Genomic DNA, 25,054 nt, shown 5'->3' with positions numbered 1-25,054 from the left:
GGGCACCACTGTCTGCCTAGCTCCTCAGACCAAGTGAGGGTGTCCTACCAGTCATTCCTTCTTTAGCGTACAGCCTCATCTGAGTGGGCTGGTGCCAGGGTTGAGGGGCTGAGGAGACCGTGGGGAGCAGGACGAGGGCTGCCCCCCACTTCCAGGCTCACCTGGAGGCCTCAGGTAAGCCGAAGAAAAAGATGGAGTATGATCAGACTCTACCGTGGGCAGAGTAGGGAAGCGTCCAGAAGGGAACAGCGGCCACCTGAAGGCCTGAGGAGAAGGCAGCCAGGAAAACGGGAAGCGAAGTGCTCAGGGCAGGCAGACCTGATGGGGGAGAGAGAACCGGGGTCTCTCAGGATGGGAGGGAGAGGCAGGAGGAAGGCGGGCTTGAGAGGCAGGTGAAGGAAGCGGCAGGTTGCATTTTATCTTCGCAACAGCCATCCGAGGAAAGAGGGTTTCCCCCCACCCCTCGTTTTACAGGTGGGGAAACGGAGGCTCAGGAAGGCCGAAGAACATGCCCCAGGTCTGTCCGCTCATCAAAAGTGAAGCCCAAACTGGAGCCCGGGTGGGTGGGCTGTGCCCGTGGGCCTGCATAGCTGGCTGGATGCCAGAGCTGGGACCCTTCTCGGGAGCAAAGCGGTAACAGAAATGTACTCTCTGTGTGAGGGGTGGGCAGAGCCGGCATTTACCTGCCGACACCTTCTCCCACAGGGGAGGATCAGCCCGCATTCAGAGAGAGCAATGGGGGAGGGGCGCGGTCAGCCCAAGGCCTGCCTCACAAGCTTCCTAAGGGAGAATCCCCCTGGGAGCTGTGGGTGGCCCAGGCCACCCCTCTGGGGACTGTAAATGCCCCCGCCCACCCAGCCCTGCCTGCAGTCAAGGCCCTGGCACCAGCAAATGCTCAGAGACAATGACTTTCCTTCTCTTATTGGCTCTGGCAATGGCGGGCAGGCCTTTGAACAGGCTGTTAAGCCAAGGGGCTCTAGGGGGGGTCTCCTCCAGCCCTGGGATGGAAGACCATCTATTCTTTTTTTTTAATATATGAAACTTATTGTCAAATTGGTTTCCATACAACACCCAGTGCTCATCCCAAAAGGTGCCCTCCTCAATACCCATCACCCACCCTCCCCTCCCTCCCACCCCCCATCAACCCTCAGTTTGTTCTCAGTTTGTAAGAGTCTCTTAGGCTTTGGCTCTCTCCCACTCTAACCTCTTTTTTCCCCCCCTCCCCCTCCCCCATGGGTTCCTGTTAAGTTTCTCAGGATCCACATAAGAGTGAAACCATATGGTATCTGTCTTTCTCTGTATGGCTTCTTTCACTTAGCATAACACTCTCCAGTTCCGTCCACGTTGCTACAAAGGGCCATATTTCGTTCTTTCTCATTGCCCTGTAGTACTCCATTGTGTATATAAACCACAATTTCTTTATCCATTCATCAGTTGATGGACATTTAGGCTCTTTCCACAATTTGGCTGTTGTTGAGAGTGCTGCTATAAACATTGGGGTACAAGTGCCCCTATGCATCAGCACTCCTGTGTCCCTTGGGTAAATTCCTAGCAGTGCTACTGCTGGAAGACCATCTATTCGGATTCTCCCTGCTGGAAACCAGAAACCTGACTCCTCTTACACACACACACACACACACACACACACACACACACACACACACACGGCTGCAGGACAAAGCTGCCCGCTGGCCTCTGACGGGCCTGGAGGATGTGGAGCTGCTGGCCAAGCCCCCGTGGCACACACTCCCACCAGCCCTAGGGCTTGGTGCCAGACCGACCTGGCTCAGGGCCCACATTCCTGGCTCTGGAGACCAGGAGCTCATTAGAGCCTCAGGCTGATCACGGGGAAGGGCTGAGGGTCAGGGACCATTGTGGCCCTGGGAAGGAAAGGGGGCTGGAGGACTCAGCCGAGCACAGCACCTCTGTTTCTTTCCATATTACCCCCGGGAGCTCCAGTTCCCACCAGGTCATCCCCCACTCTCTGCTCCCCAGTCAGGCTCAAGACCCTTCCTGGTCTGGCTTCACAGACTGACCAACTTCCTATTCCCTGTCCCCAAAGGCTTTCCCGCATTTGGGCCTTTGCACATGCCTGGGAACTCGGAGATGTACGTAAATAAGTAATTTCTATCCAGTAGGGTGAGTGTAGTGAGAAAGGGAAGCCCCAGCAGACACATCAGAGGGAGCAGTTCTAGACTGGGCCTGCGAGAGTCAGGGAGTTTCACAGCTGGGTTTTGAAGCATAGATAGGAGGTTTCTAAGAGAAAGTATTGGGGAGGGTGCCCTACCATTAACCATATGGATGGGAGAATATGGGATGGGGGAGGATGAGTCACCCAACAGCGTTCTTCCTGGCGTAGAAAGATGAAGGACAATGGGGGTGCCGGGAGCACTCACCTGCTGAAGAATCACCATGTCCTTTGTCAGATGCTCTTGCTTCCTGCCTGGCCAGATACAGTTCTGCAGAGGGAGAGACCATGTGAAATGTCTGAGAAAGCCAGCCCTGGCAGCCTTGAGCCTGGCTGGGGTCACCTGGGCTCTTCCCAAAGCCTCAGCTACTCCTCCCCCTGGGGAACACTCCCTCCCTGGCTTCTCTCCCTCTGGCCACAGCCCAGCCTGCGTGACCTGAGCCTCAGCCGCCGTCACCAGCTCCACTGCCCAGAGCAGCTGAGCTCTTCTCTTGGTTACAGTCATTCAGAGATTTCTAAAGGGCTCCTAGGAGCCCCCTCCCCTGGACATATGGGCAAAGGGACTCAGAGAGGGACCAAGACTTGCCAAAGTCACACAGCAGGGCAGGGGAAGTTCAGGAATAGGACTTGATTTCCAGCCTCCCAGCTGAGGGCTGCCCCAGCAGTTTGGGTGATGGGAGCAGCCTGGCCCGAGGGGAGGGTCACCGGCTAAGTGTTACGTGCTCATGCATGCCCTGCTTTTAGGATGGGGGCTCTAAGCCCCCCAGGCTGGCTTTTAAGACCCAGCACCATGTGGCTTCTGATGTCTTAGTCTTGCCTCTCACTGCTTTCTTCCTTCCCTGTCCCTGCACCTAGGCCATCCTCAGCACCCACAACTCCTGAAATACACCAACCCTTTTCATACCTCCTGGCCTTTGCATACACTGACCCCTCTGCCTGGAATTCCAACTAGTAAATTCCCACCTACACTTCATGGCTCAGGTCAGACAGTACCTCCTCCAGGAAGCCTTCGCTGACCACCCCCAGGCTGCCAAGAGCCCTGATGTTCCTGTCTATCCAGCCCTGACTATATGCATTATGTTATCAGGTCTGGATCTGTCCCCACCTCTCTCCCCCCAAAGTTGGGGGTTGATCCAGGGCTGGGGGCAGGCTCAGCCACTGCCTCACACAGCACAAGGCCAGCGCCAGGCCCAGGAAGGAACTGTGGGACCAAGCGTGGTGATCCGCGGCAGCCCCAGCCACAGGCCCCGTGTGAGGCCACTCTGGCCCCCAACCTGCCCCCCAGGGCGAGCATCAATTTTTCACAAGGCCCATTCAGAGGCGCTGGGGCATTTGATCCTCTGCCCAGGACACTGCCTGACAACTGAGCCCTGACCCCTGCCCCAGAGCTCTGGAACACAGCAGGCGCATGGTCCTTCTGGAGACCTGCACCCAGCCCGGCTGGCAGGGAAGGCAATTCAACAAGGGCCGGCAGGCAGCTGCCATAGGGAGCCGCATCTGTGGAGGCTGCCTAGCCTCACCCTGGCCTCCTGCACCAGTGTGAGCCTCGGGAGCTGGGGAGGGCCAGGGCCTTCAGGGCTCTGGAAGGTGGATGGGTGGCAAGAACATGGAATTTAATGGCCACACCTAAGAAAAAAAAGCTACAGGATCAACTTTTCCTAAAAAGAAGAACTAATCCATGTTTAAGTTGACTGCTTTTTGACTTGACAAGAGGGAAAACAAAACTGTAGTTATAATTTATGCCCGTGCCCGACTTTACCTTGTTCCCACAACAACCCTGGGTGGTAGGGCTTCCTATTCCCCTTTCACAGATGGGAAGCTTGAGGCACAGAAGAAGGAAGTCACTTACTCAAAGAGAGAAAAAGAGGGGCACCTGAGTAGCTCAGTTGGTTAAGGGTCCGACTCGTGATTTTGGCTCAGGTCCTGATCTCACGGTTGTGAGATTGAACCCGGCATTGGGCTCACAATGAGCATGGAGCCTGCTTGGGATTCTCTCTCTCCCTCTCTCTGCCCTTCCCCTGCTTGCACACTTGCTCTCACTCTCTCAAATTAAAAAACAAAAAAAAGTGAAAGAAAGAAAGAAAGAGATAAAGGAAGTATTAGAGGCCAAAAGAGACTCTCTCTCTCTTTGCCACTCCGGTAGTTTGCCCTGGTGCCCCGGCCTGGTCACAGACAATTCACTGGATGCCATGCCCCTTGATTCCTCCTTTCTCCAGGCTACGAGCCTCCATCTGTCCAGGCTCAGGACAGTTTCATTCAGTGGCTCCTGTGGCTGGAATCCCAAAGGTGGCAGGAGGCCAGACCAGGAGTGAATGGCTACGGGGGCAGGTGTTCCAGGCTGGCCCAAGCCCGGGATCCCCCTTCTCCCAGTGCCCAGGACAGTGGGTAGCCCATGCTTACCGGGGTCCCAGTTCCCCACTCTCAGCTGCTCACCGGACTGCACACAGCTGCCACCTGCACGAAGAGCTCAAGAGCTGGGGTCACCAGTCTGGGACAATATGCAGACACACGTCCCCTCTTCCTCTGTCTTGCTCCGAGGCCAGTCACTCCGTGGGTGGGGGGCAGGGGCGGGGGTTGTCTCTCTGGATGTGTCAGGTTTTCACCGTGTGACTGTCTGTCTGCCTCTCAGCCTCTCCCTTCCTTTCTTGGCCAGGACGGCTGTCCAGCGGCACTGCTGCCCTCCCCACGCCCTGCTCCGGAACCTTCCCTCAGGAGGCGGAGTCGGAGAGGCCTCCGAGACCTGGGTGCCGTGACATCAGCATAGGAGGCAGGCTGTACTGCCCAGTGGGGAGCCGGGGGCCCTGGACTCCCTCCGCTGTGCCGCTGAGCCGTGCGAGACTCAGGCGAAAGCCACCCAGCCCAGCTTCAGCTGCCTGCTCTTATATGCGGTAACACCACCTGCTCCCAGCACGTGGGCAGAAAACCTCCTAATCCTGACCTGGTCACTGATTTGCTGAGTCTTGGCACCTGCCTGCCCTCCACCAAGCTGTTTTCTTCTCTGTAAATGGCTGTTTCACAGTCTTGAGAGGAAGGGACCTGGCAGGGCAGGGCAGGGCCCCGGCAGGAGGTCGCAAGCCCCATGTTCTGGCCCTTTCTCCCCAGTCCCCATACACACACAACCCCAGATCCACTTCCCAAGGGCTCCCCTCAGATGCAACCCCTCAAGCTCTTCACTTCAACACTGTCCTCACAGCCTGTTCTGGGGGTGGGCAGGTCTTGTCCATAATCACCCAGGAAACTTTCTTTCAAACCAACTGACTTGGAGAAGCCCTGTCTATTCCAGGGACGCATTGAAGTAAAATAATGTGACTTACAAGTGGGGGCTGGACATGAACAGGAGGAGTACACAAAATGTTACGAGCACTGGCAAAGGGTAACATCGACGACTCCTTGCTGAGACCTGGCAGGTGCTTGTCACCATCCTTTGCCTCCTGCCACGTGGCAGCTGCCCCATCAGTGCACGCCTCTCTAGGGGGAACTTGGGCTTCGGCAGAGGGAGGCACTCCTTGAGATCCCCATCCTCTATAATATACTGAGGTGTGTCGGAGGTGTGTCCGCAACTGGGGCGGGAGGCCCGAGTGCGCCACCTGCTGGGCACGGGCACCGCTGCCCTCCAGAGCGCCCCCGTCTGGAGCAGTGAGGGAAGGCAGCACCAGGATTCTGACTCCATCTTTCTGACCCTTACAGGTAGCCGGCTGCTAGAGGCTTGGCCAGGGGGCCCCAGCAGGAGCTGCTGCAGGTCGCCGCCCCCACTTCTGGGGGAGCACCTGCCATTGACACTTGCTACCCACCACTCCCCCAGTCAGCTCTCCTGCGGAGCCTCCCAGGCTGTCAGCCTGCAGATGGGAAAACTGAGCCCCCCAGAGGAGCACTGAGGCAGAATGCAGGCCTGATCTGTGAGGACGGGCCCAGCGTGGTACGGAGCGGAGAGGTCCGCAGTGATCTCCAGTTGACGTAACAGCAACAGTGTACTCAGCACCCACTATCATCTAGTCTGCTAAGCGGGGCTCAGAATTCACAATGTCCTTTGCTCGCAGTCCTGTCGAGAAGCCTACAAACTGGCCTTAATTCATCTTCCCTCACTCCCCACTCCACCCCAGTCATCACTGAGCTCTGTCCACTATTTCTCCCCAGCCCCTAACCCCGACTGGAGCTGCCAGCATCTTCCTCTCAACAGCCTCCACGCTGGCCTCCCCACATCCGCCTGTGCCCCACAAACCCAGGTCCTCTTCCTGTGGCTGTCTCCCTCCCTCCATTTCCCACTTGCATCGGGGCCTCGACCTGCCCTCCAGGGTAGGCTGGAAGCTCCCAGAACTCCCACTGCCTTACCAGTCACTCCCTGGGTGGCATTTGTTAGGACTGGAGTGTTCCCATTGGCCTTCCCCACTAGTTTGTAGACTGCCCAATGGATGGGATTGTGGCTGCTTCCCTGCATCCCCAGTGCCCGGGACAGGGCTTGGGATGAGGCCAGCTGAATCAATGATGGAACGATCCCAATGACCTCTGCCCACAGATGCACCGGGCAGGCAGTGGGGCCCAGCCTCAGCTGTTAACTCTCAAGTCCTCCCTCACGAGCCTCTTGACCAGAGGGCAGTCACCTACCTAAGCCTGGGAATATTCCCTCCATTGTCCCTCACCCCCAGAGGGACAGACAGATACAAGAAAGTCTTTCTGGGACTGTAGTAATGTTTATTCTGAGAACAGAACAGGTATCCACTCCTGACCCCACGGTAGGCCCTGAGGGGAGTAAAGCCCACATCTGGGTGGTATGGACCAGAGGCCCTGCCCAGATGCAAATGGGGACTCCGTGGGCCCCACAGGCTGAAGGGTGCATCAGGTGAGCAGAGCAATTGCTCTCCCCACCAACCCTCTAGTCCCAGCCCGGAAGAACTCTATCCTTACCCGCCCAGGGATCAGGGAGGGACATTTGCACAGCCAGGAGCCAGCCTGGCCCACTCAGAGGGGCAGGAAGCAAGGAGAGGGCTGCCAAACCCGTTTTGGGGGGGAAGAGGCAGTGCCCAATCCTCAGACTGAAGCCCACATAGGCCCGCCAATTGATCCTGGTTTGCCCCCTAGCCCAAGGGGGCATGGCTGAGCAAAGACCCATGTTTCCGCCCCAGAAGCCCCAGGCCGGCCCTCACGTCTCCACCCCAACTTGGGAGCCTTCACTTGAAAAAGACACTGGGAAGTGATTACATGAGTGGATATAGTGTGCACGCATACAGAGATACATAAAGGGTACGGTTTTGCCCTTATTCAGCACTTGTTAGCGAGAGTGCTGACGAACAAGAACCATTAGCCCCACTTTGCAGAAGGGAAATCGAGGCACAGGAGGTTTCAGTGACTTGCTCCTGGTCATGTGGTCATGTCCCAGCCCCAGGCCCAGGTTCTCGAGGGCAAGTCCCAGCTTTTCGAGAAGGAATCCTCTTGTCCTCCTTGTTCAGTTCCTGGCCCCTCGTGCGGCCCGGGGACCAGGGCACAGGAGTAGAGCTGGCCACAGAGTGAAGAGGCAAAGTCAAGAATCCAGCACCTCCAGCCAGGACACTGCAGCAAACAGCCAGATCTGGAGCCAAACATTCGGGTGCCCAAAAGGAATTCCCAGCAAGGCCACAGGAATTCTTGTTCTTGAACCACCTGGGCTTTTTCATTTACGGTGCCCAGTCTGGAGCCAGGGAAGGGCACAGAAGGGACCCGAAACAGGTCATGGCGCCAACGCTCACCAAGAACACGGGTGGTGCCGGCTTGCGATACGTCCAAGTAAAAAAAATACCCTCTTATTCACCCACCTGCAGGCCTCCTCTGAGAAGATGTGACTTCTCCTCACCCCCTCCCCCAGCAGAATGAAAATAAAATCAGGGGAACCACAGGAATTGGAGTTTAAGATGAAAAAAGGGGTTCAGGCTTTCAGTTTTCCTTTAAAAACCCCTGGTTAAGATTGATTAACACTAAAGAATATAAAACATTGAGGACTAAAGGAACGTTTTGGTCCAGGCAGCAAGAGGAGGGCTGCATTTTTCAGGGAATGTTGGAAGAGGGGCCTCTGGTCAGGTGATGGATTTACAGGTCTCCTGCCAAGCCCTAGAAGTGATCTGAGCCCAGTGGGCCTAAGACTGCTACCCCAGGCCTCCTCCCAGGAAAAGCCCAGGTCTTGCAGCAGAGGGGGGCCTCAAAGCACGTGCCTCCCCTCAGGTCCCCATGCCCGCCACACCCTCCTGGCCGACCAAAGGGGGGTGTCCTCCTGACATGAAGGAAGTGGAGGCAGGAAGATGCCACCATCCCACTAGGGGCCTTCACCCAGAGGCTAGGCGTGAAATCGGAACCTGGGGTGAGGCCGCAGCCGTGTCTGGGCATTGACCTCTGAGAGGACCCGGGCAGGGGTGAGGCCCCAGGTGGATGCCAGGTCTCCCAGAGCTGCAGGGAGGGCCCCAGCTCCAGCGGGCATCTCATGGGCATCATTTATTCATTTGGCAAATCTCTGTTGAATAAATAAATGAATGGGCAAGTGGGCAGGAGTAGAGAATGAATGACACTTGCACATTTTCCTAATTCCAGCCTAAGCAGAAACCCGGCAACAGCCAAGAGTCCTTTCAAAGTGGCTAGAAAACCAGGTGTAGGTGACAGAGAAAGCAAAGTCTGGGACACGGGGGCGGGTCCGGGACACAAGGGGCAAGAGTGGGGCCTGGGGACGTGAAAGGTCCTGTGTAAACAAGTGACAGGTTGGCACTCCGTCGGCAGACAGCAGGGCCTTGAGAAAACGTTTTCAACGGATAGAGTCCCTTAGCAGTGGTGACAGCTGGGGTCGGAAGAGCTACTGTAAATCTCAGGCAGGAAGACTCCTCCGTGAGAAGGGAATGCTTCGGGGTCCTTGGGACACTGAGGCCCCGAGAGGGGCAGAGGCCTCCAAAGGTCACACAGCAAGTCAGCGGAAAAGCTGGGAAAAGGCCCCCAGTGTCCTGGCTCCCTGGCTAGTCCCTGGCCTGGCTGGGGACATGCAGATGGCGGTAAAACTGTGGAGGCCAGGCAGAGGGACAGGGGTCAGACGGCCGTGAGGGACGTGCTACTGAAGACACATACAGCAACCGTGCCTGGCAGGTCGCTGGGCTGCCGGCTGCTGCGGTCCTGGAGGTGGAGGGTGTGCAGGGCCTGGAGGTCATCCGGGTCGGCCTTCAGGTGCACCTGGCCCAGGAATTCGTCCTTCAGGACTCGGTGGTTCCAGATCTGGGAGGAGACAAGGTTTGGGTGGGGGGGCATCTTTAAGAGCAGGAGTATAGGTCTGTGGGGGTGCTGGTGGCAGGGCCCTGAACCCCTTTCTTGCAGTGCAAGCCTTGGCTAAGAGGAGCCCTGCATTGCCTCTGCCTCACTGTGAACCCTGGGCAAGGCCGTCCCCTTCCGGAGCCTCAGGCTTCCTCCCATCTGTCAAACTCCTTTCCATATACAGTCTAGTCTGTTACTATTAGTTCTGCCACTGACCTTAGGTGACCTTGGACAAGTGATTTCCCCATGTTTAATACGAGGGTTGGATCAACGGCCCCTAAGAGTCCTTTCAGCCCCAACAGCTATGGGTCTGTGATTTGATCCAGTGGGGCCCAGTGTTAGGAAAACTTGGAAATCCTAAAGTGGCTTCCCCAGGGTACCTGGGCATTTGTTTACTGATGGTTTCCACCTTCCCGGGGAGGCCCTGGCCTGTGCCGGGAGGACAGAGGACTTCCCACTAATGAGCCCAAAATCAACATCCACGGGCCACCTTGGCCTGAGAAGGGAAGAAAGCCCAATCCAGGACCGTGGCTTTCTGGCCCCTTGCTCTGGGGAAACAGCCACCCGCACTATATGCCACCTTGGTGCAACCTCTCCAGGTGGACCCACTTCCAGTGGGGTTTAAGGAACAACTCCCAAGCCATGGGGGCAAAGCTGGCAGAGATGACCACTGTCCCCAGCCAGGAGACTAACCCTACTGTGTCTCAAAATCACACCGTCTAATACAACTCACCCACAGGGGGCACTCTGGGGCACGAGGAAGGGCCGGCAAGAGAATTCCCAAGGCCATGCATACCATGTCAGGGATAGAGTGGGAACCAGAATTTAGTGTTCCTGGGTCCCCAACAAAAGCTCTGCCACCCTGGGCCCAGCCCCCATGAGTGGGAAAACATCAGGCAGGGGGTCCAGGGGAGACCCTCAGGACGGTGGAGCTCACCTGGACTGTGATGGGCTGGCCTGGCTTCTTGCGGTAGAAGATGCCTTTCACGTTGTACTCGGGTGTGGAGGTACCTTTCTGCACCGCCGAGCGGACTTTGTCCCCTTCACACTTAATGATCACATAAGAGTTGGCCCCTAGAGAAATTGAGTGGGCCACGGGGTGATGATGGGGCCTGGGGCAGGACCCAGTGGGACAGAAGTCTGGGAGGTGATTCCCCTTCCCAAAGCAGAGGACGGAGTTCCTATATTCAGAAGGGACAGCACAGCCTGACTCCCTTCCTAACTTCCAGAGACAGGAGGGGGCAGACTGGTCATCTCTGGCCTCCATGCTGTTCCCCCTGCCCAGACACTTTTCTTCCCTATCCCGCCTTATCGGGCTTCATATCTTAATGCCGCCTCAGCTTGGAGAAAGGCCACCTCCTCCAGGGAGCCTTCTGTAAGCCCTGCCTCCCAGCTGTCTGTCCCTGTGTCGGACTGCCCCACCCCACGGGAAGCTTCCCCAAAGCGGGCAGCAGAGCCCGGTCCTCTCTACGCACCCAGTTTCATTCCAAGGCTGGGTCCCGAGTGGATGTTAGGAAAGGGCTGCTCATTCAGTGAGAGCAAGAGAGCTCGGGAGGCTGGGTGTCTGTTGCTGAGCAGTGGGGAGGGGGCATGGGCCATCTCCTTGGGGAGGTGGGTCCCAGAGCTTTCCCCAGGCGAGCTCACCCGTCGAGGAGTCCTTGAGACCGGTAGCCCCTAGGATGTGCACCTGGGTCACCTGCTGTGGGTAGCCACACAAGGAGCTCCAGCAGGAGCGGGGAGGCTCATCTAGGCGCAGCTCCCTGGTACAGGGCAGAGGAGGAGAGGGGTGAGGTGGTGGAGGGGGCCAGGGAGATGGAAGGTGAGGGGGTTCGAGAAGACGGCAGGGGAGGGGAGCAGTATGTAGTCCAGACGTTGCTCATCCTGGGCAAACCACCACGGGCTTCCTGCTGCTCTCTCTCTACTGCAGGGAGCCCCGTCCTCCCGGAGAGAAAAAGCTACTCACTGAGCACCCACTGTGTGCCAAGCCCCCTGCTGGGATGTTACAGGTATTATTTGTGATCTTCCCAAAGCCCTGGGTGATCACGCCCTTTTTACAGATTACGAAGCGCGCTGGGCTCAACGGGAGAAGGGATTTGCCCCACAGCTGGACAGAGGTGGAGCCTGGGCCGGCAGGACCCAGGTCCCCAGAGCCCACCACACGTGCTGCCTCCCAGGTCTGCACCGTGTGCAAGGAGCACTGAATCGGGGCTGACTACCAGGGTAGGAGGACAGTGTGGGGGCTCACGGGGCCTGCACCCCAGCAGGGAGGGGATGGCTCTAGCAGTCCGCCTAGGCCAACTCGACCACTGGTGTCATGACCTTGGAAACCACCCCCACCCCAAACCTCGATCCCCAATTCTGATCTGTACAATGGAAAGGTCAGGCCCCCGCTTGGGGTTCAGGAAAAGCAAACGAAGAGAGCGAAAGCTTTGTAAACTGTGAAGTGCTATGCACATATGAAATACTGCCCCTTTATGTAGCCCAGAGAGGCTGGGACAGAGGAGCAGGGGAAGGAGGGGAAGGACGTGGGTGCTCACGTCAGCCCAGGGAGGCTGGAGGTCTGGGCTCCACGCCTCGGGCAGACCCTCAACGTCTCCGCAGACAGCCTGCTATGGAATCCGGCCCTTCCAGCCCCGGCCCTGAGCCAGCCCCCACGCACCGGCAGTTGGAGGGCACGTCAGTGAAGACCCGGAGGAGGAACTCGCCAGTGTGGCCTGGCTCGAAGGTGGTGGGGATGATGACATAACGGCCCTCGGGCTGGTCCGTCCGCAGGAAGACGCTGCGCGAGTTGATGTAGATGGAGCTGGCGGCCCTGTGCTGCAGACCATGCATGCGGTACTCACGGTTCTCCTCCACCTGCGGGGAGCGGGGAGGCTGGTCCGCACGGAGCCCCCGGTCCCCCCACCTACCTCGCACATCGCGCCCTCGCTGCCCTGACAAGAGCGACCTGATCCATTTACACGAAATGCCCAGAAAAGGCAAGTAAAGAGACAGCAGTAGACGAGTGCTTGCCTAAGGCTCGGGGGTGGACGATGGCGGGGAGCCGGACGGCACTGAGCGGTGCCGGCTAAAGGGTGCGAGCTTCCCTTCTGGGGTGATGAAAACGTTCTAGAATCGACTGGTGACAGCCGCACAACCCTACAAACGTGCTAAAGGTCACTGCACACTTTAAATGAGTGAACTGCATAGTATGTGAGTTCTATCTCAGTAAAGCCGTTAGGAGGAGGGGGGCAACGGGCAGCCCCCTGGTAACAGCGACCGTGTCACTATCTGCCCACAACACAGCACGTGGCCAGGAGATGACATCACCAGCTGCCAGGACATGCCAGACAACTCCTGGAACGAGTGGCATGATAAGCTACAGCCATGTCACTTTAGGTCACGACATGTCAAAGTCACAACACCTCAGCACGCAATGGATGTACCAACCCAAGGACACGAACAAACTGTGATGATGTGACTGAGCGCCTCAAATGCAGGGGCTCAACTCCGACCATGTGCCCAGCACGTCCACGTGATTTCCCGAGGTTCTCGGTGTCTGGCAGGCCCGTGGCATCCCGCTATGCCAAGTGCCATCACATACCAGGTGTCGCAACACGAGGAGGGCCTCGGGTCCCAGGCCAGGGGGAGCGGCCAGCGGCAAGCCCACCTGGCTCTGCCCAAGCTGCTTCCTCCCAGGGCCCAGCAAGGCCTCCACCTCAGGGGGACCCAGAGGCCTGAGGGAGGGAGCAGCGGGGGCCTCCCAGGGCCTGGCCCTGACCACCTTCCCATCCGCCAAATAGCCAGTGGGTCTGTGGCAGGAGGAAATCAGGCTGAGGGCTCCCATGGCCACTGACCCCAGGCAGGCTGGGCCTCTGTGGGTGTTCCAAATAGGGCTCACGCCACAGCATGCCCATGGCATCGGCCATTGTGGCCAGAATGGCAGGGATGATGTCAGTGGCCAGAGTATTCTAGAGTGTTCTCCCCCAGGCCAAGGTGGCCTAAAATCCAGCTCCCTCGCTCTCCTCACCCAGAGCAGGGGTCCCAGCTGGCCTCACCTTGTAGATGTCAAAGCCAATGGCCAGATTTTCACCCTTGCCATCCCGGCGGGTAGACTGTTTGGGCCGCTGCTGGATGCAGATCAGCACTTCATCTTCTGGCTTCTTGACATCAAAGATGTACTGCAGAGAAGGTCAGGGAAGAGAGACACGGCAGTGAGACCGGGCCGGAGACAGGCTTGCTGGCTCCTGGAAGCTGGGCCAGAGCCGGGCCTCAGTTCCACGTGTGAGTCCAGGTGAGTCACAGCACCTCTCTGGGCCTCAGTCCCTCATCTGTGAGATGGGCCTACGCTGCCTACGCTGCCTGAGGGGCGGGGGGACTCTGTGAGATCACGGAAGCTCAGCTCTGAGTCCACACGCAGTCGGTGCCAAATGAAGGCATGCCAAACACGAAAGGTAAACAGTTGCCAGGGTCCTAACAAAGGAGGCGCAGGGGAGAGGTCCTCCCTGAGGAAGAGCCAATCCGGCCAAGTTCCCCTGGAAGGAGAGAACCGTGTGTGTGGAAACAAGGGGTTCGGGCCTTCAGCTCAGCCTCCCTCTATATGTCCTTGTAATTCTGGACGAGCTTCCTCACCTTTACCATCTGCAGGTTGCCCAGGACCACCCGAACCCACCCACCCAACCCCCACTATGCAGACAGGTGCACAGAGGCCCACGGGGGAACAGGGATATACCCAAGGTCATGCAGGAGCCCATGCAGGGCAGTGGCGAGGGCCCCCGTGGCTGCCCAAGGGGCGGAGTAGGGGCCCCGAAAACACTCACTTGCGGGTTCTGAAAGAAGGTGTCCTTGTGATTGATGCAGCCCCCGCTGCGGTTCTTCCGGGGGTCCTCATGCCGCGTCCAGGCGCCACGCAGCCGGGCCTCCTCCCACGTCTTGTGGATGCTCAGGTAAGACGTATTGATCACACGGCACTTGATAATGTCAGTGAAGTATCGGCACACGTCCTCGAAAGTCATCCTGGGTGTGGCAGGGGGTGAGGCTGGGTAGGTCCCCCTGGCTGGCCACCCGCCTACTCACCCTGTGTGCTCTGAAGCACGACCCACACGGGAGTGAGTGTGGAGGTGGCGTCACTTGGCCCCTTCACATCTCTTCTGGCCTCAGTTTCCTGATTTGTAAAATGGGAATGAACCTAACAACAGCTGCCCACCTCACAGAGGTAGCGTGGGAATTAAGCAATGCAGTAAAAGCACGAAGTACAACTCCCGGCAGACGGGAGCCGGCCAAGACTAGCTGTGACAATCAGCAACAATATTAAGCAAGGCTGCTGCCATCTTCCCAGCCCAGCCCCAACCCATGTGCCCCCTTAGCTCCCCTCACCTCCCTGGCCTCCCTGAACTCCCTCTTCTCAAACCTAAGCGTACTCTCTTGACTGGGCTGGGTCTCTCTCCTTGCCCACCAAGGGCTCCCCTGACCCTGAGGCCCAGCTTAGGAGGCAGCCACTCCAAGAGGCCTCTCCTCTTCCCCAGCTGCTCTCGGCAACTCTCGGCAATCAGGCTGCCAGCGTTACCCCTGCCCCGCGTATCCCCACCTGCCGGCATCCTGGCCTACTTGCTGAGGGCCCAGCCTGCGTGCTGGAGCAGCTCAGGGTCCCTGGAGGTTGGTACTGGGGACTACGGGGATGAACGGGCCCATTACTGCCCAACTCATTTCACAGAGAAGCAAACAGGCGTGATTTGTCCTAGGCCACAGAGCAAGTTGATGGTGAGGCATCTGCCCCCCCATCTGGTGCTCCCTGCTACAGGAGGCCCTCCCCAGCCCTGGACGCCCGCGTGGGGCACGGACACACTCACCAGAACTCCCCGTCATCCTGCACGGTCACCCCCATCTTTTCCCGCTCACTCTTGCTCACTTTCTGCCACTCCTCTGAGCTGGGAGGGAAGAGGGAGGAGTGTAAGAGGAGGGACCCAACCAGGGCCACCCTGGCAAGGGAGAGGAGGCCCGAGGGACAGCCCAGAACCAGGCCTCCATCAGCGTGGGTATAGATGGGGGCACCCAGGGCCAGGCCCAGTCCGTCTCCAAAAAGCCTGTCTGGTAAGGGTGGGTTGCCACCATGCCAGGGGCTGGAGGTCTGAGAACAAGGCTGCAGGCTGGCGGGGGAAGGGCAGGATGACCTTCAAGGAAGGGGGCTCCTTCACCAGGGGCCTGGCTCCGGTCCTCACCTCACCAGGGCCATGAGCCAAACACAGAGCAGTCACCCCCATTCTCACCCCTGGTGGCCTCCCTCCCTGCTTTCTTTCCCACTCGTCGCCAGACTGGGTTCTCTGTCCTCTATAGGAATCAGCTTATCCCTACTTCCAGGACTCTTCCCTGCAGAATCCACCCCCCACCCACCCCCACACAGGTGCCCACTGCAAAGTAAGTCTCCCAATGTCATCCTCCTCCCATATCCTTCAAGGCCCAGCCTGGGTGTCACCTCCTCTAGGAAACCCACCTTTGTCCTTGCCCAAGCTCTCATACTGGGGCCCACCCACCTGGGGTCTGCCCTGTGCCTGCACCCCCATCCCCGGGCCTCACGTGTCACTCCAGGGCCCGTTCCATTCCCGCTCGCCCCAAGGATTACGCAGGCGGATCATGTCCAGCTTCTCCGACTTGAAGAAGGCCAGCAGGCCGTGGCCCAGGCGCACCTTGCGCACGTCAGTGATGGCATATGCATGTCCCTTCACCAGGCCACATGCCAGGCGGGCCTCCATGTCTGCTGCTGTCACTGCCTACAGGAGGACACAGTTGCCCAGAGAGACAGGGTCTGGTCAGGCTCCAGCTGGAGGGGCAGGGATGGTGTGTGCCTACACCACCCTCTATAGGACAGGGAAGGAATGGCAGCCCCACACAAAGGGAGGCGGGTGGGCTCCGTGTGCACAAAGCCCCCATGGGGCAGCTAAAGTGGGGTGGCCCAGGAGCGCATTGGCGTTAACTGGCACAGGCTCAGTTGTGCAACTGTTAAAACATTAGCTTGAAATCAACATGGTGGGAGCCTTTTACGCCAATGAAATCAGCAAACGCTACAAAGCAGGGCTTTTTCTTTTTCCAGAGAGCCGGACTATGGACCCACCACTGGTGCCCGCACTGAGCCCCAGCTCCCCCACCTGAAATAAAAGCAGTCGATGAAATAAGACAATCCTCCTGAGGCACCTGGGCCTGTGCCAGGAGCAGAGTCTCCCTCCCCTCTTCCAGTCGCCTTGTAGCGACCCTGACTAAGGGACCCTCAGATGCACAGACACCTACTGCCCCAATACAAGATGCCCGTAAAAGGGGGATGCTGGTCAAACAGCAAGGTATTTCATAGTGTAGGGGGTCAGGGCAAGGGACCTACAGCTCGTGCTGCCCAGCACCGGGGAGGGGGCTGCACACTCCAGCTGCTCCCCTCCCCACCGTGAGGCTGAACGTCCAGATTATGAGCTAGTCTGAGCAGGGGCCCTGCCTGGGACACCCCAGTAAGGGCTGATGATGGGGAGGGCTGCCTCTGTGTTCTCACCTTGATGGAGGCACTGATGAGGCCTCCTCGGCTGTGCACCTTCAACACACGCTCAAAGAGCTGGTTCCTCTTGGCCTCATCGTTGGCAAAGCCACCCTCAGTCAGGTCGATGGGCTCGGAAACGCCACCTGTGAAGTCCACCAGCGCATCCGCCGTGTTGCCTCCATCCAGGGCCTGGTAACAGCCCGCCAGCCTGGGGAGCAATGTGGAAAGAATTCCCCGCTCATGCTCCCCAACCTGTCTAAAACCCTCACCTTACAGGGGAGATCTGGGGGACTCAGAGAGGTCAAGCAAACTAAGGTCACACAGCAGGTCATGGCAGAGCCAACACTGAAATCCCTGTCTCTGGCTCCCAGGCCAGCGTTTGTCTCCCTGAACCGCCCCGTTTTATCACGCAAATTCTCCTTAGCCCTAGCGGTCTGTCTCCAACACTTAACTGTCCAGAAACCGAGCAATTCTTGTCAAAAGTATTAAAAACTCATGCATCTTTTGAAACATCAATTATAAATAACTAACGTTATTTATAAGAACGTAAAACTAGAAATCACCTAAATGTCTAACAACAGGGAATTGACTTTAAAAACTAATGCTGCTGTTAGGGACACCTGAGTGGCTCAGGTCATTGGGTGTCCAAAGTCAGCTCGGGTCATGATCTTACGATTCGTGAGTTCAAGCCCTCTCGTGAAGCTCTGTGCTGACAGCTCAGAGCCTGGAGCCTGCTTTGGATTCTGTGTCTCCCTCTCTCTCTGCTCCCCCGCTGCTCGCACTCTGTCTCTCTCTCTCAAAAATAAATAAACATTAAAAAAAAAAAAAACCAACTAATGCTGCGTGGGTGCCTGGGTGGCTCAGTTGGAAGAGCATGTAACTCTTGATCTCGGGGTTGTGAGTTCAAGCCCCGTGTTGGGTGTAGAGATTACTAAAAAAAAAAAAAAAATCACAAATAAAAATAAAAAATAAAAAACATTAAGCATCTACTATGTGCAACATCTCAGGTGCTAGGGCCACAACTGTGGCTTCTTCTTTAAATGTTAGGGAAAGGGTTGGGGTCTTAAAGGCAGTGCTGAATGTGGATGTGAGCAGCTGAATGGGACATATAACAAAACAGATTACATAAATTGAAAATCCAGGCCCACAAAGCTGCAACACAGGCTTTGCACGGTAACCTATAAACAAAAAGAGGCATCAAAGATATTAAAAGTTGCTGGTGGGGCACCTGCATGGCTCAGTCGATTGAGCATCCAACTCTTGATTTCAGCTCAGGTCATGATCCCAGAGTCGTGGGATTGAGCCCTGTGTCGGGCTCCACACTGAGCATGGATCCTGCTTAAGATTCTCTCTTTCCCTCTCCCTCTACCCTCCTCCCACTGGTTCTCGTTCTGTCTCATTCATAAATAAATAAATAAATAAATAAATAAATAAATACGAGTTGCTATTGGGAGGGAGTGGGGAGGTGTGCAGAGGATGCAGGGAGCACAGGGAGGGAGACAGGAGTGGGGGCAGGGCCTTGAGGGGAGGGCAGCAAAGTTTCCTGAAGCGGGAGGAGGCCTGGTTAACTCAGGTGGCCTCAAACAGGGAAAGGGAGCAGAGGGGCCCAAAAGAATATGCAGGAGTATACAGGTGACTTTTATTACCTTCTGCCTGGATTTCCATATCTTCTATATTTTACCACAATAAAAAAAAAATTAATAAAACTGCTACCTAAATAAGAGCAAGCCTACTAAGTGGCTCTCACGGATTGGGAGAGGGGTCTGCACCTAGGACCATGGAGACTCAGTGACCACCAGGGGGCGGGTTTTCCTTTCTTAGGACTGAAAATGGAATCTGTCAATGTGTTTCCTTGAGGTTTTTTTTTTTTAACTCTATGTATTTTGAGAGAGAGAAAGCGACAGAGAAAGTGCATGAGTGGGGAGGAGCAGAGAGAGAGAAGGAGACAGAGAACCCCAAGCAGGCTCCACTCGGTCAGTGCAGAGCCCAATATGGGACTCAATCTCACAAACTGTGAGATCAAGACCTGAGCCGAGATCAAGAATCAACACTCAACTGACTGAGCCACCCAGGCACTGCTTAAGTTTGTTTTTGATGTTGGGAGCTGTTGTTTTCCTTTTTCCTTTACACACACACACACACACACACACACACACACACACACAGTCCAAGGAGACCAACCAATGGGCCTGGGAGGAGGAACCAGGGAAGGATTCTCAACAGGGCTGGTGGGCTGGTCTCTGACCCCATTGGCCCTCCTGCTCCAGGCCTGCAGGGGCCTGAGCAGGTCTCTCTGCTCCAAAGCCCTCCAAAGCTCAGCAAACCTCTGCTTGTGCCCTTGCTGGGGACCCAGGGCCTGGAACAGAACAGGAGGAGGGGTCAGTGGAGACAGAATGGATGGACCCACCACGACCAGCCCTGGCTCTGAGATATCACATCCTCGGCAAGGCTGCCAGGGAGGGCTGGGTGGCTTGCATCTTTGGGGAAAAACCACCGACCTGAATGTGAGCCCTGGCTCTGCCCTCTCAGCTAGAACAAGGAGGAACCATTCCTCACTTTGTGGGTTGGTTTTTGGGGACTGGACACCAGGTCCCAGACCTTCATCTGCCACAGAGTAGGCTCCGCTGGCCGTGCCCTGGGCTCCCCGGCTTAGAGCAGCACCCAGGTGGAGCCCACAAGGCGAGCCGCCCCAGCCTGGCCACCCGCCCACCCGCCCTACCAGCACCTACTTGGCATAGGCCTTCTCCACCAGGGCACACCAGAACTCGCTGCGGGAGTTGGAGTGGCAGTAGATGAGCTGGTTGTTGACTGTGGGCAGTCGATCATCAATGACCACGTCCACCCACTCCCCAAAGCGCCAGAAGTGAAAGTGGAAGATGCCCGCGTAGGCACTGGGTTTCTCAGGGTCCCACTCCTGCTCCTTCCAGTCTGGGATGACCTGGATGGGGAGGGGGACAGGACAGAAACACAGCGATGGTCATATCTGGCTTCCTGAGGAAATGCCTCGAGGGAATCAAAATAGAAAGGAATACTGGGTTCAGGTCTCATCTCTGCCATGAACCAGTGTGGGACTTGGGCGAACCCTTCTCCTCTCTGGGCCTCAGTTTCCCTTTTCTACAGTGGTTGGAGGCTGTCACTCTGGGCTTCCCCTTCCCTTCCTCGGGGCTCCCTGTGCACCCTCCAGTGCTTAGAAATCTATTACACCAATTCCGGTTCCTATCTGGTGAAGGGTGCCGCCACCGCCCCGTCCAGCACCGGCCAGAAGCAGGCGGCCACATCGGCCTCCTCCCGTTCCCTCTTTCCAGCCAGTGAGGCCACTCGGAGCTCCTACATTCCGCTAAACTCCTTCTCCTCTCTGTCCCCAGCACCACGCTGGCCCAGCCCCCATCTCCTCGTCCCAAAACACTATAACCTGTGGCATCGACAACCACCTGTGCCCTCACCCTACACAGCAGCACAGTAATCTTTCTGATCACGTCGCCTTCCTAGGAGGTGAGCTCCAAACCCTTAATGTGCGCTGCCCCACCCCCAGCTCCAAGGCTGGCTTTTCTTCCTCTTTTAACCCCTTACCCCCCCCCCCCCACCCCGTTTTCTCCTGCTCCAGGCTCTTCCTCTGCTCGGAAACTTCGCACCTGCTCTTCCTTCTCTTCTTCACCCAGCTGATCTCACTTGCCCTTTAGGGTCCACCCCCTCCTCCAGGAAGCTCTCCTTGACTTTTCAGACTATAGGCCAGGACCCCTGTCGGTCCATTTCATGGCCCCTGGCACTTCTCCTCGGAGACCATTACCACAATTATCATTAAACAACTGTGTGACACTGCGTTCAATTCTGTTACTCTCACTGAAATGTTAGCTCTCTAAAAGCATGGGATGCATCAGGTTTTGTCACTGGTATATGCCCAGCACATACATGGTCCAGGACCTGGCCCAGACATAATACTTAATATACACGTGTTAACCGAGTGAAAAAGTTCATAGGCATTGAGTGGGTCTCTGACAATAGTATTTATGGAACATCTCGGACATGCCAGGTGCCGTGCCCAGGACTGCCATGGCTAATCCCAGTTTAATCTGCAGGATAACCCTGTGCAGAGATTACTATCATCCATCCCTCCTTGACAGCTAAGAAAACTAAAGCTCAGAGAGGGCAAGTAACTTGGCCAGGGTCACACAGCTAGGAAACACACATTCTCTGGAGTCAGGCAGACTGTGTTGGAAGCCAGGGTTCAGACCTGTGACCTGTGGACCGCTCTGCACTGGGTCTGTGCTGACACCGAGGACCCAGACACATCAGACATGGTCCCTGCCCTCAGGAGGCTCTTAGTCTGGTGGGAGAGGCAAATGCTGAGGCTGACAGGGGGTGCATGGGGGAGCATGGACAGAAGGGAAAGGTGGGCCCGACCCTGCAGGGCCAGAAGCCGCTTCCCAGCAGGTGTCTTGACAGCTGGCTGTGGGCGTCCCCCAAGCAGACGTGGCACATCTGGGCAGCGGGAGGTGGGCACAGGAGGGAAAGCCTGTCACCCTAGAGCCAGGCTGACTTGCCGGCCCTGCCCAGCCGGGGACCAAGTGGGGCTGAACCCACTGCGACCAGAGGCAGCCCCTTCTGGAAGAAAACCACCCTCAGGCATGGGGGTGGGCACCCAGGCATCCAGGCTGAGGAGCCAGAGATGCTGCAGACTGCCGTAAATCCCAAGGCCCAGACCAGATTCTTCTGCCAAAAGCCACTCCCCAACCCCCACGCTCATTAAGAAGGCTTTTGTTTACAAACCTCTTACCATCAACAAGGATGTTGGCGAAGACAAATGGTCCCTTGCGAGACACTGGAGACCAAGAAAATGAAAATGCCGACCACAGTGAGAGGCGCACTGCCATCCATGGAGCCCGGCCCGGTGCCAGGCACACCTTTCTCTCTGTTGCCCCTGACCTTTATCGCTACCTTTTGAGGCAATACTATCGGAAGTTGCTGGCACAATGTTGCCCGTGGGCACTGGTGAGGGAGGCAGGACTCACATTCAGGGTTTCAGGGCCCTCTACAGTGTCCGCAACCCAGAAAAGGCTCTATCCTGGCTGCTCCACTTTCAGTCAATTCTGTGTCCTTTCTGAAACCTCCCAGGGCAGCCTCTGCCCCAGCCCCCCCGGCACTCTCTCCCACTTTGCACTCAGGACAGAAAGCTATATCAAAAACGGGGCACCTGCAGGATGGGTTATCATCCCCACTGCACAGACGGGAAGGCTGAGGAACGAGGAGCTGCCCGAGGGCACAGAGGGATAGGGAGTCCGAAGCTGAGCACACCGGCCTGGCCAGTGCACCCTCCTCCACTCCTCCCTGCTCTGAAAGCTCTGGACTGTGTGGGGCCCGGGGAGGGAGGAAGAGGAGCCCTCACAGGGCGCTGGGAGGTACTTCTGGGGATGCAGGGGGATCATTAGCCAAACCCAGGGCTTGGCTCTGGGCCCTCTGGGGCTCGGGAAGCAGCTAATGAGGCTCTAGGGCCTGCAGATCCTGAGTTAGGGATCCCCGTGGGCCTCAATTTCCCCTCCTACGTCATGGCCAGTGGGCCCAGCATGGCCAGCTTCTTACCCCCACAACCCCTCTGCTGCCAGCAGGGTCCTGAGTGAGAGGGAGGAGACTGTCCAGGAAGGTATGCTCTCACGGGCACACAAACCCTCGCACACCACATCCAGGCATCCCAGGAATCGAGGAAGCAAGCAAAACCCTGGGGCCACATCAAAGGATTCAGGAACCAACCTAAAGAGGCTCCCACTGGCCAAAGAGGGGCCAACCTCAGCTTCAGTAAGGATGATTACTGCAACAGATGAAAACACATCAAATATGTTCCAATCTATGAGACCACAGCGATACTTACAAATAATTAGTCACTATTGGAGAACAGCTGGGAAATAGACTCATTTTTTTTTAACAACTGGAAAATTAAGGGCAAGAATCAGGATTTATCCCGCCTTTTCTATACAGACTGTACCACAGGGTAACCAACAGAGGAAGGGAGGTGTATATCTGGAGGTGAGTTGCAACTATGAAATGAGGACGAAATTAGAATATTAGACTCCTGCTACTTTACCACCGACAAATAAGGGATTTAGCAATGGTCGTTGGTGGCTTCTCCTATCACAAAAAACAGACACAACTAGATATCACGGGGCCCTGTGAGAGAAGCACACAATGTCTCCTAGGAAGCAGTCATGCCAAAAAACTTGGACCTGACCCTTATCGAGCCTCTAGGGGTCAGTCCTTTGCGGGAAATGTATGGCACAGAGAACACGTTAAACACCGCCACAAAAACAAAGGCAGCAAAATCTAGATAGTTGGAAACTCGACAGGCCAGGTGGCTTCAGCAAAGAAATCTCAAGGAAAACAATAAAAGATGAAGGGAAACAAACCATTGGAGTCGCGGACCTTCGTTTGGATCTGATTCCAGCAAAGCATAAAACATATACACGTTTATGGCAGAAATTGGAAACCACAACACTTACTGGGTATTTGACGCTATGAAGGAAGTATCGTAGAATTATTTGAGTTGTGTTATAGGATTATGGTTACAGAGCTTTGTTTTTTTGTTTGTTTGTTTGTTTTTGTTTTTGAGGACTCCTTATCATTCAGAGATGCATCCAGAAATATTTACAGATGAAATGGGAAGCTGCCTGGAGGGCGTGGGAGGGAATAAGAGGAAACAAGACCGGCTGCCAGCTGACAATTGTTGAGGCCGAGGGATGGGTACGAGGGAGCACATGAAGACATCTCTCTCCTCCCAAGTGAAATGCCCCATCTCCACGGCCACCAGCTCCTCAGCCTGGCATTCACAGCCCTGGGGCTCCGCTGACTCTCAGGCTCACCCTGAACACTTGCCTCCCTCGGGCCCCATGGAAATCTACACACACGCTGCTTCAGGCCACCTCGGCTCTGCTCATGTGGCTCCCTCTGCCAGTACTGTCCCAATCCTTGTCCCTCAGGCTAGCTCAGCAGCAGCTTGCAGGGGTCTCCAGGCCTGGTGCTCCCGCAGGCTCTTTCCCTGATCCTGGGAAGGGAGCTTCTGGAGGGCAAAGCTGAGCTCCATTCACACCCAGATCCCCCCCACCCACCCAGCACCCCACCCAGCATAGGGCCTGGCCCAGCTCCACAGCCGGCCAAGTCCTTCTGGAAGGAAAGTCTCCAAGTGCCAGCCACAGCACAGCCCTGACCGGCTGGTGACCTTGTACCCACTACGGACACACTGCCAATCACGGTACATGGCAAAGACTTAGGTTCCGACTAGGCCACCGCTCTGAGCCTCAGTGTAGGCATCTGCCTACCCTACTCCAGGGCTGATGTGAAAAACAAAATGGGGGCGCCTGGGTGGCTCAGTCGGTTGAGGGTCCGACTTCAGCTCGGGTCATGATCTCACGGTTCATGAGTTCGAGCCCCGCGTCGGGCTCTGTGCTGACAGCTCGGAGCCTGGAGCCTGCTTCCGATTCTGTGTCTCCCCCTCTCTCTGCCCCTCCCCCGCTCACACTCTGTCTCTCTTAAATATAAACAAACATTAAAAAAATTAAAAACAAAAAGAAAGAAAAGCAAACCAAAATGGACAGTGGCCTCAGAGGTGCTGCCTTAACCGTGGAGGGCTGTGCACATGTGAGGGGTCATCCCCACTGGGGTATGCGGTACAAGCACGTGCACTCACACAACAATCTGCAAACTTTGGGACTGGCACGGACCTCAGGTACCTGGTCAAGCCTCCCAAGAGGAGAAACAGCAGCAGCAGCCCCCTGCGCAGATGGGAAAAGAGAGGCCTGAAGGGTCACGGCACTTACTTGGGCTGACCCAGCAGCAAGGAAAGGACTGTGTGGGATTCGTAGGCCCCCTGGCACCACTACAAAATCAGCCCAGAAACCTCAGGCAACGGGTGTGCCACAGCACCCCCTGATGCCCTGGTGCCTGGAGCACTCCAGGCTCAAATCCTCCTGGGACTGAGCCATGGGACACGCAGGTGTGAGTATGCAAGTTCATGATGGTCAGTGTGTGTGGGTGCACACAGCATGCATGTGTGTGAGCACCAGTGTGTGTGTGTGTGTGTGTGTGTGTGTGTGTGTGTGAGAGAGAGAGAGAGAGAGAGAGAGAGAGAGAGA

The 25,054-nt window shown here is 56.6% G+C and overlaps 2 protein-coding genes across 6 annotated transcripts in view; both read right to left on the bottom strand.

Moving 5' to 3' along the window:
- Window positions 1-5,007, bottom strand: part of MYO7A (myosin VIIA) — a 93,598-nt gene extending 88,591 nt beyond the window's left edge. Inside the window, exons 1-2 of one of the 2 annotated variants that reach the window (XM_049652707.1) lie at window positions 4,589-5,007; window positions 2,397-2,459 (exon numbers count right to left, since the gene is read on the bottom strand). In XM_049652707.1, the coding sequence (XP_049508664.1) occupies window positions 2,397-2,414 (18 nt within the window). In that variant the 5' untranslated portion in view covers window positions 2,415-2,459; window positions 4,589-5,007. Of the gene's footprint in view, window positions 1-2,396; window positions 2,559-4,588 lie in introns of those variants that run through there. The other variant, XM_049652713.1, reaches the window with a different exon arrangement.
- Window positions 5,008-7,376: 2,369 nt separating this feature from the next.
- CAPN5 (calpain 5) overlaps window positions 7,377-25,054 on the bottom strand; it is a 51,622-nt gene continuing 33,944 nt past the window's right edge. For all 4 annotated transcript variants that reach the window (XM_049652648.1, XM_049652677.1, XM_049652668.1 and 1 more), the window contains 10 exons: window positions 19,667-19,875; window positions 16,953-17,145; window positions 15,995-16,188; window positions 15,271-15,348; window positions 14,242-14,437; window positions 13,480-13,602; window positions 12,102-12,298; window positions 11,087-11,202; window positions 10,380-10,516; window positions 7,377-9,406 (listed from right to left, as the gene is read on the bottom strand). In XM_049652648.1, coding sequence (XP_049508605.1) covers window positions 9,224-9,406; window positions 10,380-10,516; window positions 11,087-11,202; window positions 12,102-12,298; window positions 13,480-13,602; window positions 14,242-14,437; window positions 15,271-15,348; window positions 15,995-16,188; window positions 16,953-17,145; window positions 19,667-19,875 — 1,626 coding nt within the window. In that variant the 3' untranslated portion in view covers window positions 7,377-9,223. The remainder of the gene's footprint in view (window positions 9,407-10,379; window positions 10,517-11,086; window positions 11,203-12,101; window positions 12,299-13,479; window positions 13,603-14,241; window positions 14,438-15,270; window positions 15,349-15,994; window positions 16,189-16,952; window positions 17,146-19,666; window positions 19,876-25,054) is intronic.

This window comes from Panthera uncia, chromosome D1 (genome assembly GCF_023721935.1).
Source record: "Panthera uncia isolate 11264 chromosome D1, Puncia_PCG_1.0, whole genome shotgun sequence".
Taxonomy (NCBI): domain Eukaryota; kingdom Metazoa; phylum Chordata; class Mammalia; order Carnivora; family Felidae; genus Panthera; species Panthera uncia.
The sequence above is the reverse complement of the archived record's forward strand: the minus strand, read 5'-3'. Positions and strand labels throughout refer to the sequence as shown.